Below are 15,845 nucleotides of genomic sequence, written 5' to 3'. Positions count from 1 at the left end.
TCCTTGTTAGTATGAACAATTATGCACATTTTTAAGGATAATTAGTGAAGGCAGTAATGCTATTTATAATATCTTCGGCCTTCTAAAATTTTTATATTTAAAAGATACAACTAATGAATTTAGAAATTTATTTGTTTTTACATTATTTGAAACTTACATGTATAGTCTAGCCCTCAGAGTTCTGTATATTAACACCAAAATGTCATTATGTCTTGCATATTGTTGTAATAGAAGCTGAAGAGCATATATATAAACACAGGTAAATACAACATGTATGTTTCATGGATTTCTAAAAATATTCCTGTCTTACGATTTCACTTATACATGGGATCTAAAAAACAAACTAATGAGCAAACATGCAGAAACAGACCTATAAATACAGAGAACAAACTGACGGTTGCCAGATGGGAGGGGATAAGGGGGTAGGCAGAATGAGTGAAGGAAAGTGGGAAGTTCAGGCTTCCCATTATGAAATGATAAGTCATAGGGATGAGGAATACAGTCTAGGGCATAAAGTCAATGGTATTACAGTGGTATTGTATGGTGACAGATGGTAGCTACACTTGTAGTGAGCATAGCATAAGCTGTTGGGACTACATCAAAATAAAAAGCTTATGTTCAGCGAAGGAAACAATAAAACTAAAAGGCATCCTACAGAATGGAAGAAGATATTTGCAAATGACATGATACAGGGTGAGTATCTGATACAGGGTTAGTATCCAAAATATATAAAGAACTTATAAGACTCAATACCCCAAAACCAAATAATCCAATTTAAAAGTGGGCAGAAGGTATGAACAGACATTTTTCCAAAGAAGGCATACAGATGGCCAACAGACAGTTGAAGAGATCCTCAACATCACTCATAATCAGGGAAATGCAGATTAAAACTACAGTGAAATATCACCTCACACCTGTCAGAATGGTTAAAATCAAAAACAAGAAATAGCAAGTGTTGGAGAGGATGTGGAGAAAAAGGAACCCTTGTGCACTGTAGGTGGAATGCAAACTGGTGCAGCCACTGTGGAAAATAGTGTGGAGTTTCCTCAAAAAAGTTAAAAATAGAACTACCCTATAATCCAGCTATCTCACTGCTGAGTACCCAAATACAGACACACTAATTCAAAGGGGTACATGCACCCCAATGTTCATAGCAGCATTATTTACTATAGCCAAGTTATGGAAGCAGCACAAGTGTCCACTGGTTGATAAATGGATAAAGAAGATAACATAGCTGTATATAATGGAATATTACTCAGCCATAAAAAAGAAAATCTTGCCATTTGCAACAAGATGGATCTATAGAGTATAATGCTAAATGAGATAAGCCAAAGACAGATACCATATGATTTCACTCATATGTGGAATTAAGAAACAAAACAAGTGAATAGAGGGGAAAAAAAGAGAGTGAGGCAGATCAAGAAACGGAGTCTTAACTACAGAGAACAAACCGATGGTTACCAGAGGGGAAGTGGGGGGGGGGAATGGGTGAAATAGGTGATGGGGACTAAGGAGTGCACTTGTGATGAGCACTGGGTGATGTATGGAATAGTTGAATCATTATATTGAAACTAATATTACACTGTATGTTAACTGGAATTAAAATAAAAACTTAAAAAAAAACCGCATACATTACGAAGAGGAATGACTGCAATGTTTCCAGCTCCCTGGATAACCCATATTAATCTTGCTTTGTGGATTTTCAAAGCCCTCTATAGCTTGTGCTTTATCTAATCCTGATCCATGCAACGTAACCAGAAGTAAGTTCTCTTGATTTTGGAAGCAAATGAATTTTAGAGCAAATGAATATGAGTTCTGTTTGATTTTTGTTATACACAAAGTGATTTCTGGTAGCATTTTTATAACAAAACCATAATTGCCTGAAATTATTTTTGTATAATCTTATTGCATAACATTTTAAGCAATGTTAGGGCTTAGACAAAAAAATCATTTAAAAAGTTTTTTAGTCATGGAGCACCTGGGTGGCTCAGTCGGTTAAGTGTCTGCCTTGGGCTTAGGTCATGATCTTGGGGTCCTGGAATCGAGCCCCGTGGTGGGTTCTCTGCTCAGCAGAGAGTCTGCTTCTCCCTCTTAGTCATTTGTCAATTATTAAATACTTATATTTGCTGCAAGTTTTTTGATATTTATAAATAACGATGAAAGATCACACTTTTTTTTTTTTTCCTAAAGATAACAGGTAGCTTATAGTTCTCTTTACCATCTAAACATCCCGGTGGTAGTTATACATAAGTAGTGATGCCTAGCAGGATTAGTTTTGCTTCATAAAACTTTAAATTTTCAAATTTAATATATATATTTTTAAAAACTTGCCAGTTCCATATTAGGAAGTAAATTGTACTGATCAAATGAAAAACTTTAATTTCCGCTGCTGTTGAAGAATCTGTTGGTAAAATACAATAGCTATTACTTACAAAATTCTTTTTTTTTTTTTTTAAAGGAGTGGTTTTTGTTTTGTTTTTTGTTTTTTTAAGAGAGAAGAGAGGGGAGGGGCAGAAGGAGAGAGAATCTTAAGCAGGCTCCACTTCCAGTGCAGAGCCCAACATGCGGCTTGATCTCACGACCCTGAGATCATGACCTGAGCTGAAATCATGATTAGGACACTTAATTGACTGAGCCACTCAGGTGCCCCTTAAAGGAGTTTTTTAAAATTACTTCTTACTGCTACTTTCAGAAATTCATTCTTTGCACTTAAAAAAGTACATAAAGATATAATATTGAATAGAAGATAAGCTCTGTGAACGCAGAATTTTGGCTGTTTTGCTTAGTGCTATATCTCTAGGTTCTAGGACAGTACCTGGCACATATTGGACTCTCAATAACTATTTGTTGAATGGAAAGATTTTTAAGGGTATTTATTATAGTGTTACTTGATATATTGAAATAATTGGTAGTACTCTAAACATTCATTAATAAGGGGTTGATTAAAGTATAAAATAACCAGCCATATACTAGAAACACAATTTTCCTGGAAAAAAGTAGGTTGTTCCATGTTTATTGACGTCGACACAGTACTTCATTTTGTGATAAAAGCAAGTGGAATAAACAGTATATACAATGGGATACCACTTTTACTTTTAATATTTTGATTAAAAAATACATAATCTACCTATGTATAGCAGTTCTTAAACTTTATGGTTTTAGGAAGGACCCTTTTGCAGTCCTAAAATTACTGAGGACTGTAAATAGCCTTAGTTTGTGGGAGATAGATAGATAGATAGATAAATTTAGATATATATTTACCTTATTAGAAATTTAATCAAATTGTAAATTTACTTATTCGTTAAGAATAATGAACTTATTACATGTTAACATAAGTAACGTATTTTTAGAAAAATAACTATTTTCCAAAATAAAAACATTTAGTGAGAAATGGCATTATTTTACATTTGGGCAAATCTTTTTGATCTTTAATGTACAGGTTAATAAAAAACAACTTGATTTTCATATCTACTTCTGTATTCAATCTGTAGCGATGTTTTGGTTGAAGTACATCAAGAGAATTTAGCCTCATGCAGATATGTCGTCAAAACAGGAGAAAGTATTAATACTCTTTTCAGATAATTGTAGATATTCTCCACTGATACCGTACCAAAACTCTGAGAGGTAATTTCTTCAAGATGAGTTGCAATGTGCAATTTGAAACCGTGTCAGTGATTTTTGTACACTCTGTCTCTAACGTCCTTTTTTTGTTTTACACGTACAACAGATCTTTTACATATGCAAGATTTTATAACTCATGCATGATTCATTTGGAAAATACTGGTTCGTTGTTTATGCAAATCTTCCCAGTGTTGACACATTTCAAGATTGATATCTTTAATTCTTTAATACCTACACCAGTCTCATTGCAAAGGTTTTCAAGTATTCTGAAGTTGTCAAGCTCATAGTAATGGATGCAACTTTTTCCAAATTTTACTTTTCACTTGAAAGCTTGAATGTTATCATTGGTAACAAAGTCAGCTGTTTTTCTTGAGGTGACGTGCTTGCTTCATTCACTTGTTGAGAAAAATGTCAGTGAAATAGCCAAGTCTGAATAGTTTGCCATTTATTCATCTAAAAATAGGGTTCCATAAAAAACTTAGTTAATTCACTTTTATCACGGTAATACTTAAGGCAAATTATATTTTAAAAAATTCTCCAAATCTGTAAATGTAAACGAACCAAAAAGAAAACATAACAAAATAGTAACTGTGCTTATTTTAGGAAGACGAGGAAATTGTGACTTTTTTCCCTCCTTTTGTTTTCCTTAATGAATACATTTTTGTTATGTAATACAGTTTCAAGTATTATAAAGATAAAAGTATGGTATTTATAGCATACCTTACAGATAGAGTCAAATGAATGTGAATTACTAAGAATATTTAGTTATTTTCTCCATTTTTCTTATTAGGATTTAGGCCCTGAATATGAAGATATATTTAATATTTCTTTGAAGTGGATTTTAGAAAATGGAAAAGATGTTGGAATAAGGTAAAGGATTTAATTTCCACTTTAACCATTTGGTAGTATAAGAAGTGATTTTGACTCTAAGATCTCCTTAATTATTTTTAACTAGGTGTGTTGGTTATGGCCCTGAGGAACAACTGACAAATATAACCGATGTGCAGTTTTTACAGTCCACAAGACCACAGATGTCTTTCTGGTGTCGCTTTCGACGTGCTTTTATCACTGTCACCCACAGATTATTGTTGTTATGCTTAGGTAAGTCGTTGGGATGAGAAAGAAGATACCTGATAGTCTCGAATTTTTGTATCTGTATTTTACCAAATGCCAGGGTTGAGAATTTACTTCTGTGATAGCTGACATTGTAAATCACATCCAGAAGTCTTCACTAAGATAGAATAATATTGAATTCTTTTTTTTATAATGTCAGTATTAATCTAAGGGCTTAGAAAATAGTAGTATAAAGGGAGGTGGAATAAAACTTTGTTAGAAGAATGTCATAGAAAAAGACAAAGAATGTCTTTAGAAAACAGAACAGGAAAACAGAAAAATTAAACTTATTTTTTAAATAATAAAATATAAATTAAGTTCATTAAAATTATTTTTAATTTTAAAAATATCATTTACCTGCATTAAAATTTTCATTTGGGTTCCTGGATTTTATGTGACTATTTTGATTGATCATAGGAATTGAGGAGATAATCATTTTTTTCTTTGTTCAAGTCCTTTAAAAATAATTTTCCTCAAGTGTATGTTTACAGTCTTAGGAAACTCTCTTTTCTAATAGTTTAATGTGGCAAAGGAAAATGTTTGTGAAACATAGTTATGTAGTTTAAAAAAAATAGAAAAATGTTCAGTTATCAGCATCATGGAGGAAATGGTTTTTCTACAGAGATTAAGTGAAACTCTGGAAAATGTTTAATACTGAATTGTTCTGTGTAGTCGTAATTATGTAGGTAATTCAGCCCACGTTTTGAAGGCTTATTCCATTATCCCATTATGGCAGTTAAAATAATCACTGTGGAAACTGTCATAAGATTTCTCTTTTTTTGCTTTGTTTTGTTAGTATCAGATTTAACAACTGTACCAATAACTTCAGATTGCAGTGAATGTTATTGAATGTCAGTGAGCACAATTTTTAAAACACAAAATAATTAAATTTTGCAGGTGTAGTGATGGTTTGTGTCGTTCTGCGTTATATGAAATATCGCTGGACAAAAGAAGAAGAGGAAACAAGGCAGATGTATGATATGGTGGTGAAGATTATAGGTATAAGTATTTGTAAAAATCAACTATTTCTAGAACTGTTATTACGTGATAAATTTCAGCATGATGTCCAGTGATTGATTCATTTGTAAATTTGTTATGTTTTCAGATGTTTTACGAAGTCATAACGAAGCTTGCCAGGAAAATAAAGACTTACAACCTTACATGCCTATTCCACATGTGCAAGATTCCTTAATACAACCTCATGACAAGTACGTTCAAAGTGTTGTGAGTTGAAGTAGATCAGAATGTTGCTATCTTCTGAAGTTATGAAGATTATATTGAGAGTTGTGGCCCTTCTCAAGTAGACCTGTTTTACTGTACAGGTTTTACTTTTGTACTTTAAGCTCTCCTTTCTTTCTAAATTCTGTTCTGTTCTCCCCATGATTTTGAGTGGCATAATGGACAACTGGATTTCTAAATCATAATCACTTTTATACATTTTTTATTCTTACCAATCTTCACCTTATTTCATTTAAGTTCATCTTACTAAAGAAACAGAGACAGACAATAGCCAGTGATGTTTTACTAATAATGCCTTAAATAATTTTGTTGTTAATGAAGCTTTTTAAATAGTACTAAACAATAACTTCTTGAAAATGAAAGATGATTCCATATCCTAACACAGCATTCTTCACTAAAGCAATACCCCAGAATCAGTGGTGGAATTTGGGGGGAAAAATTCCTGATGCTTAGCTCTTCCTCTGGAGAATGAAATTTAGTAAATCTGAGATGAGCTTCAGGCATCTAAGTCTTTTTTGAAAAAACTTCGTAGGCAGTGATAAGGAAAACCAGAATTAATAATAATCATTGCCTTCACTTACTAATACTTGAAAAAGATGACAAGCCAAGATGATAGTAAATTTGTCATTTTGTTCACATGATAGGAAAAAAATGAAGAAAGTCTGGGATAGAGCTGTTGACTTCCTTGCTGCTAATGAGTCTAGAGTTCGCACAGAGACACGAAGAATAGGTGGTGCAGATTTTCTAGTTTGGCGGTGGATCCAGCCTTCTGCCTCCTGTGACAAAATATTAGTAATACCTTCTAAAGTATGGCAAGGTCAAGGTATGTATTTTTAAACAACAAAAATAAACGTGTTTTTCTAATTTTTTTCATCTGTGAAAATAAAAAAGTACTGTTGAGAGATATGACGGCAAAGCTCCCTTTGCAGTTCCATCCCGTAGAGGGAATTAATGTTAGCTTCTTATGTATCCTTTCACGTTTCTCCTTTCAAATATGAACGTAATGGTTTGTCTTTACCATAATAGAACATTACATACATTACTTTGATTTTTTCCTTTTTCACTGAAAGCAACTTAGTGTTGTAGCTCTAACTGCATTCTGTTCCCCTAATTTTTATGCCAATAAGACGTAATTTATGTTTTACATATATATAAAACATATAAAAGTGGAACATAACTTTTCAACTGCTCTTTTTTTCCAATTTTTGCTTGCCTGCCTCTTTCATTAAAGACCCATCCACCTGCGTATCCCCTGTGCCAAGTAGCTTTTGTGGCTGTTTTTCCATATTTTTCTCAGTGCTTGCATGGTTGCAGAAACAGGTATATGTAAGTATATAGGAGGGCTTGGTGATTGGTTTGCTTTAGGTTCCCAAACCTCTGCTAGTGATAACTGTTTACCTCCCTTGACTCTCTCATATGGTTAGTTGCAAAATTAAATCTTGCAGTTAGTTTAATGTGCATTTCAGAACTAGTAGTGAGATTCTTTAAATCTTCTTGTTGGATAAAAGCATATTTATCAATGTTTGCTAAACACAGTATTTATGAGAAAGTTAAGTAAATTGTTTTGAAATTTCAAAAAAGTAAATCCAGTCACTCCCTTTCTTCTCTAATTTTCACTTTCAAAGAGCTTGAATTAATAATAGTCTTCAGTAATCATGGCATAAAAATGATGCTTTGATGATGCCAAAGATGACACTAAACATTAAACTTTTTGTTTTAAAAGGTGTCTGCAGAGGGTCCTATGAAACCAAAACAGAATGCAAAGCCAATCAGATCTGATTACCTTAGTGCCTGATTGTAATGGGTGTGGATTCTCAGCCTAATTTCTTCAAGTAGCTAGCAATTGGTGCTCATGTATGCATATGAAGTTCTAGAAAAGGCCATTATTCTGCTCATATGAATTTTATCATTGTAGTTGTCTTATTTTTAAAATGTGAGGTTTTCAAGATGAATCTAAAGACAATTTTTTTTTTATAATAATTTTTTATTATGTTAGTCACCATACAGTATATCCTTAGTTTTTGACATAATGTTCCATGATTCATTATTTGCATATAACACCCAGTGCACCATGCAATATGTGCCCTCCTTAATACCCATCACCGGCCTATCCTAATCCCCTACCCCCTTCCTCTCTGAAGCCCTCAGTTTGTTTCCCAGAGTCCACAGTAAAGACAATTTCTTGACCTGGGTAATCCAAGTTGTTCTTATAAATTAGTAGTGGGGATGGCAGACTCTAAGTGTGTGAAATTGGATGCTCTATATCTAGAATTTAAAACCTCAGACTCTTATTTTCATTTTATCATTTTCTTTAGGTAGGAAAAGACTGCATAAGTATCATATAAGACTGTTTTAGGTCAGTTATAATAGTTGTAAAACTCAACATGAATTGATAGATCTAAAATGTCCTACTACTTCATTTTATCAAGGTTCCAGTAGAGTAAATCTTAACAAACTACATGCCAAGTACTGAGCTATCTTAATTTGAGTACTTCTAAATGCACAATGTGAAGAATTATAAAATCAATCTCCCTTTACTTGAGAGTCTTTGATAAAAAAAAAGTTACAGTGAATTAGTTGCTGAACCTAGAAGGGAATTGAGAGTAAAAGAAGACACCTATTTCTTAGTAAGTTGAAAAAAAAAATACAGTGGCCTGAGATTCTATTATCCTAAAGGCTGAAAATCCTGAGGTAGAACCTAGTAGCCATTTGCTTAAAGTTTTTGGAGGGTTGTAATGGGAAAATTCTGTAGATGCCAGCAAAAGAGATTTGAGTTCTTCTAAGAATTTGATCATAAAAGCATTTGTTACAGGAGCAGAATAATGAGAACTTGGTGGAATATTTCTTGATGATAATTATCTAAATTGCCATTTAAGAACATATAACCCTAATATAGAGAGAATTTAGTTCTAATATTACTTACATTTTATGCCATTAAATGTATAGTCTATCTAAATATAATTGACTTTGCTTGTAAAAAATATTAATACATAAACTAAGTTTTGCTTTCTTTTAAATGTATCTGAACACAAATGTGCAGTAAATATGGTTGTATAGTGGGGGTTGGGGTGGTGGTTTATGTAAAAAGATAGCTTGGGGCGCCTGGGTGGCTCAGTCGTTAAGCGTCTGCCTTCGGCTCAGGGCGTGATCTCGGAGTCCTGGGATGGAGCCCCACATCAGGCTTCTCCGCTGGGAGCCTGCTTCTTCCTCTCCCACTCCCCCCGCCTGTGTTCCCTCTCTCGCTGGCTATCTCTCTCTCTCTGTCAAATAAATAAATAAAATCTTAAAAAAAAAAGATAGCTTAACTTATTAACAGGCTTAGTTTATCCTCTTATAAATAACAGTGGTTTAATTAAAAGGTACATGGCTAGAGGGTTGGTAATTATAGTAGTCTTTTGAAGTCACTATATTATAAGCTTTGTCACTTAATAGTATTTTTTTCAAGTAATTGTTAAATAATCAACCTTATTGAATTTTTAGTTCATTTTCTAAAGGATAGTTAAGTATAAATTGCATTCTTATATAGCATTAGTATCTCTAATAGTATTTTAAAGCACCAGTTAAAAATCAAACCATACATGCTGGGGAAAATTGTTTCTTTCTGACAGATGTAGTCTTCAGAATAAACATTCATTGGAAGGATCCAAACATAGTTCCTGAGGTATTTGAAATGTATCCTCATTCAGTAACCACTGTCTCTTTGCTTGTACCAGGAAGTGATTACAATTTAGTTGGGGAGACAAAATATATATCTTAAAAATCGGTTTGATCTTCACAACTACTTTGTGATTAGAATTGGCCAGAAATAACTTCTTCCAGATCCATTATTTTGTGAAAACTTGGGTCTAGGCTAGGATAAGATGGTATTAATGCTTCTAGTCATTCCCTGCTAGCCCAGGGCAGTACTGGAATTTCAGGGAACTCAGATTGCGTTTCAACTAAAAGGTCATCTAAGAACACAATCTATACACTGCCAGAGAAGTCTGGGTGGTACTAGAGGTTCACAGACTTTCTTGATCTGGGGTTTGGCAAAGATTTTTCATGTCTAGTGGCCATTCCCCCACCCCATATCAGGCACTGTTAGGACATTCACACCCCAGACTTTTTTTTTTTTTTTCACTAGATACTTCTGAAATCTTTAATTGATACATTCAGGTCTTTATTTTTTTTCCCTTCCAAGTCTTTGTTTAAATTTCAGTTAGTTAACTTACAGTGTAAAATTAGTTTTAGGCCTGTATTTAGGGATTCATCACTTACATACAACACCCGGTGCTCATCATAAGTGTACTCCTTAATCCCTGTCACCTGTTAAACCCATTGGTATACCTGAGCCATTAACTTATTTTTTAAACTTTCCTGCTTTATATATATGTTGCTTTTTTTTAGGAATCCCCAGACTCTCCAATTCTTCGATGTACCTACTTTTTCCAGTTTTTCAGTCTTTCTCCTATCTTCATTTCTTTTCCTGTCCATCTTAGTTTCCATAACCCATCTTTCCAATCCTTTTCTTGCTAGTACCCTTTTTTTTTTTTTTAAAGATTTTATTTATTTATTTGACAGAGATAGAGACAGCCAGCGAGAGAGGGAACACAAGCAGGGGGAGTGGGAGAGGAAGAAGCAGGCTCCCAGCAGAGGAGCCCGATGTGGGGCTCAATCCCACAACGCCAGGATCACGCCCTGAGCCGAAGGCAGACGCTTAACCGCTGTGCCACCCAGGCGCCCCTCTTGCTAGTACCCTTAAGTCGTTGCCTATCCTTCATCTTAGCCTGGTAAATTCCAACCAAGGATGAAACTATTTTGTCTATGTGCAGGGAGCTGAGGATAGCAGAGAAAGTCTATACAGTTCTGCAGACTGGTATGTCATAAGTAATCAACCTCAGTTAGGCCCTCAATACTACTTGACTTTTATGTTCTTACCGTATTTTACCAGTCACTTCACTTTCCTACTCAGTAACAATTTTAGATTTCTTTCCGTCTTTTCAAACCTTTGCCCTTCTCTCTCCTGATTCTCAGCTGATGACTTGAATAGAAGCAATCAGATTGTACCTGCCTCAGATTTCCACCACCAAATCCATAAAATTGCCAGAATCCACACTCACCCTCACCTCCTATTGCATTTGAGGAGCTTCTTTCTTTTTTTTTTTTTATGATATGTTAGTAACCATACAGTATATCATTAGTTTTTGATGTAGTGTTCCATGATTCATTGTTTGCATATAACACCCAGTGCTCCATGCAATACGTGTCCTCCTTAATACCCATCACTGGGCTAGCCCATCCTCCCAGCCCCCTCCCCTCTAAAACCCTCAGATTGTTTCCTGGAGTCCATAGTCTCTCATTGTTCATCTCCCCCTCTGTTTACCCCCCCTTCATTTTTCCCTTCCTTCTCCTACCGATCTTCCTGCTATTCCTTATGTTCCACAAATGAGTGAAACCATATGATAATTGTCTTTCTCTGCTTGACTTATTTCTAACTTAACAGAGACGTGAGCCCTTCCCTTGTCTTCTCAAGTATCTTTTACTAAAGTGTTTTAAATCCCTGCCTCTACTGGATCTTTTCATCAGCACTTAAACAAGCTGTATAATCTTTCTCATCTTTAAAACACATTGTTGGAGGTGTGCCTGGGTGGCTCAGTCAGTTAAACATCTGCCTTCGGCTCAAGTCATGATACCGGGGGTCCCAGCTCAGTGGGGAGCCTGCTTCGCCTACTCCCACTCCCCCTGCTTGTGCGTTCTCTCTCTCAAATAAATAAAATCTTAAAAAAAAAAGAAAATAAAACACGTTGTTGGAGTGTACATTGTTCTTTAGCTATCACTCTGTCTCTCTCTACCTGTTACAGCCAAATAGCATTAGTTTACTATACTCACTGTTTTTGCTTTTTCACCTCCCATTTTATTCTTCAGCTGACTCCAATCTATTTTCCATCCCCCTTGTTCCAGGGAAACAGCTCTCAGACATCCATATTGCTAAACCTAACGTGGACATTTTTCCTTTCTGTCCTTACTTTACTTAGCAATGTTAACAATTGAGCCTGCTTTAAAACTTTCTTCTTTTTGCTTTGGGGATGCCACTTTTTTTCTAGTTTTCCTGCTACCTTGACCATTTCTTCAGTCTTCTTTTCTGGATTTTCTTCTTTTCCTGGACCTCTAAGCATTGGGAGTTTCTTAAGGCCATCTTCATTTCTCATTCTGCCTGTCTTCCTTCTACCTATAGATGATCTCATGCTGCAACTTCATTTAGCATAGATATGTTGATAACTCCCAAATTTATATCTTGAAGTAAGTCCTCTGGTTTTCAGATTTTTATACCCACCTGTATACTTGTCTACTAGGATATGGACACCACATAGCATGTGCACGAGTTTAGTATCTTCTCTCACCAAACGGACCTCTCCCCCCCGCCCCCAGTGTTCCTGTCTAATTAATGGTACCCCTTCTCAATTGGTTTTGCCATAAACCTGGGAGTTATCCTTAATCTTTTCCTTACCTCCCATGTATAGTCTTTAAACAAGTCATGTCAAATCTCCTCCATATGTCCTGGATTCTGTCTACTTTCTTCCATCAGCATTGCTGGTCTGTGTTATCCACATTAGTATCATCTCTCTTAGACAACTATAATAACCTTCTAACTGGTCTCCTTGCATTTACTTTTGTTTCTATTTAATTGATTATTTAAAATAAAGTCTATTTTTAAAAATTTTAATTTTAAAAGACAGAGCTCATCAAATTATTACTCTCAAACTTGGAGTGGCTTTCTGTTGCTCTTATATTAATGTCTAAACACTTTAATGTGATCTGCAGGGTCCTCAATAATCTGACTTCTCTCTCTTAAGGTTTGTCTTTCTGTTGTTGCTGCTCTAGCCACAGTGGCTATCTTTTAGTTAGCTACACTTTAGTTTACATTGCACTGAGCTCCTTTTTGTCTCAGGGCTGTATATAAGCTAACACATTTGCTTGAAATGTCCTTTATACCTCTTTTTACTCTGCCTACTTTTATTTATTCTTTATTTTTTAGGTTCCAACATAAATTTCACTTTCTGAGTGAAGTGTTATCTGATACTTCCAGACTACTTTAAATTACTTTCACAGCTTCCTGTATTCTTCTTTCTTAAGATTTACCGTAATTATGGGTTTTTTTGACACTGTTTCTCAACTCTGTCACCCACTAAACTGTAGACTCTGTGAGAGCAATGATTGTATCTCTGATGTACCTTAACTTCCAGGGGTCTGGCTCCCAGTAAAAGTATACGATGAATATTTTTTGAAAAGAGTGAATGACTGTATATCTTTCAACAAAATGGAATAGTCACGAATAGTAAAACTAATTTGTTTTTTGTAGCATTTCATTTAGATAGAAGAAATTCACCGCCAAATAGCTTGACACCATGTCTAAAGATTCGAAATATGTTTGACCCAGTTATGTAAGTATTGATATGAGGTATATGTAATTTTTACTTGGAATATTTGGAATATTCTTATAATGCTATGTCTGTAATTGAACAATCTCTTACTTTTGAATCTCTGCAGAAATGTTGTTTTCCTTTTCTTCCTCTTTTGTTAAATTTCAGGCAAACGTTTGGCCAAAAGACCTAGATGTATAATAATTTGTTAAATTTCTACAAATCTTTGTAGGTACTGTGAATCCCCATAGCAGATACATGCTGGAGTCAAATTAATGATACACATGGTGATAAACAGTACCCTTTATTAAGTGTATAAGAAGTCTCTTCTGCCAACATTCTTTGCCTCAGTAGGCAATATAGATAAAAATACCAGCTATTTTTTAACTGCCACTCTCTAATTGTAAAAAATTCTCTATAAAGATGTACACACTTTCCTTCTGTAAGTCCTATTTGTCCATGCAATATTTGAGAAACTTTTCTGTTCACTTAATATTTGAGAAACTCTTCTTTCTATATAATTACAGCAGCACATGAATCCAGAGATTAGCACTGGCAACAGTTATTGCCTTAGAATCTCTGATATTTCATATATAAGATGTAATAATTTTTGGAATTTGCTTTCTAGAGATGACTGCTATTTGTCCAATGATATGACGGGTCAGATTCTGTTTTGTAAAAAAAATCCTGATAGGGGAAACTGTATTACATATAAAAATACCCGTAAGTCTCATTTAATAACTCATTTATTTCAAGAAATAGTTGATAAGAGATGTCAAGTAAGTGACAACAAAATTGGAAATGTGGAGAAGCACTGTTAGTAACAGCCCTCACCATTTTGCATAGATAGAAGCATTTAGCAGTGCGGTGATCCCTCTATTGGGGAGCTTACATCATACCTTAAGGATTAGGAAATCAGTGCCAGTCCAGTATTTTGTTACCTAAGGTGAAGATTTGTGATTAAAAGTGTAGCTGCTTTCCCTTCGGCCCACCATCTCTATCTCACAAGTAAGACAGATACGCACTGCTACAGCCGGAGATCTTAAAGCTCTCATAATAGTAAGGTGACTCTCTGTGCAAAATGTTTGTCCTGTGTCATTCTTCCATTATTTTGAAAAGGAAAAGCTCAGAATACACTATTTACTAGGAATTTTTCTAAAGTTTAGGAATTTGAAAATATCATTTTAAAAAAGTAATACTCAGGGCGCCTGGGTGTCTGTCGGTTCAGCGTCTGCCTTGGGCTCAGGTCATGATCCCAGGGTCCTGGAATCCAGCCCCTCATTGGGCGCCCTGCTCAGTGGGGAGTCTCTCTTTCCCCCTCCCTCTGCTCGTGCTCTTTCTCTATCTCTCACTCTCTCTCAAATAAATTTTAAAAATCTTAAAAAAAAATAACACTCAACTTTTTTAAAAAAAAGATCTTATTTGACAAAAAGGGGGGGTGTGCGTGCATGTGCTCACGCACACATGCAGGGGAGAGGCAGAAGGAGAAGGAGAAGCAGGCTGCCTGCTGAGCAGGGACCCCCCCCCCCCCCAGCCATGTGGGGCTTCATCCCAGGACCCTGGAATCATGACCTGAGCTGAAGACAGACGCTTAACTGAGCCACACAGGTGTCCCAACAATACTCAACTTTTATGAGTTCACTACAACTCATTAAAGTGTTAACACTTGCTAGGAAGAAAAAAAAGGACAATAGGTACATAAGATTTCAGATGTAAAAATGACAACCCATTTGTTCTGCTGCGGTAGGTAATCCTTTGCTGCCTCAGCTCTGTGCCTTCTTACACTGGAAAGTGAAAGAAGGTCTGGGACTGCGAATACTAATATTTTTTAAATCTGTCTACTGCTAGTAACAAACATTTACATAACCGCTAGTTTTAACAACATGTGATTTTGAAACTATCCCCATTCTGGTAGGATATATATAAGAGACAGGGAAGACTTTTTATTGAGTAGGAGTATGGTTGTTGATTTTTGTTTTCATTAATTTTTAGGGAAATAGGGGATCAGTGGCATTTGGCAATTCAAGAAGCAATTTTAGAAAAATGCAGTGATAATGATGGCATTGTTCACATTGCAGTAGATAAAAATTCACGTGAGGTAAAGTAACTTTTACTATTGAATTCTACGTTTTGGATTTGTTGCTATTAAACTAAAACTGTTTTTCTTTCTTTCTTTCTTTCTTTTTTTTTTTTAATATCACAGGGTTGTGTATATGTTAAATGTCTGTCTCCAGAATATGCTGGAAAAGCTTTTAAGGCATTGCATGGCTCTTGGTTTGATGGTAAGAAGTTTATATTTTGAAAAGATAAATTATGGTTTACTGTTAAACTATACTAGATTTTAAAGTAAAGAATTTTAGGTCAGCATTTTTAGTGTAATTATTTAAGATTACTTTATTTGCATATTATGTTCATATGTCTTTTACCACAGTTTGTTTTCTATAAATATTAAGCACATTTTTACAGATCTAA

General features: G+C 34.9%; 1 protein-coding gene across 3 annotated transcripts in view; it reads left to right on the top strand.

The window, feature by feature from the left end:
- The window catches only part of LEMD3 (LEM domain containing 3), a 75,812-nt gene that overhangs the window by 43,414 nt on the left and 16,553 nt on the right, over window positions 1-15,845 (top strand). For all 3 annotated transcript variants that reach the window (XR_015727199.1, XR_006778124.2, XM_045789651.2), the window contains exons 5-12: window positions 4,412-4,491; window positions 4,577-4,722; window positions 5,632-5,733; window positions 5,840-5,942; window positions 6,618-6,796; window positions 13,313-13,394; window positions 15,366-15,471; window positions 15,577-15,655. Coding sequence is in view for 1 of the 3 variants with exons in the window: in XM_045789651.2 (XP_045645607.1) it covers window positions 4,412-4,491; window positions 4,577-4,722; window positions 5,632-5,733; window positions 5,840-5,942; window positions 6,618-6,796; window positions 13,313-13,394; window positions 15,366-15,471; window positions 15,577-15,655 (877 nt within the window). In the remaining 2 variants the exon portion in view is untranslated. The remainder of the gene's footprint in view (window positions 1-4,411; window positions 4,492-4,576; window positions 4,723-5,631; window positions 5,734-5,839; window positions 5,943-6,617; window positions 6,797-13,312; window positions 13,395-15,365; window positions 15,472-15,576; window positions 15,656-15,845) is intronic.

Source organism: Ursus americanus, chromosome 17 (assembly GCF_024610735.1).
Source record: "Ursus americanus isolate L20-20 chromosome 17, mUrsAme1.1.p, whole genome shotgun sequence".
NCBI lineage: Eukaryota > Metazoa > Chordata > Mammalia > Carnivora > Ursidae > Ursus > Ursus americanus.
The sequence above is the reverse complement of the archived record's forward strand: the minus strand, read 5'-3'. Positions and strand labels throughout refer to the sequence as shown.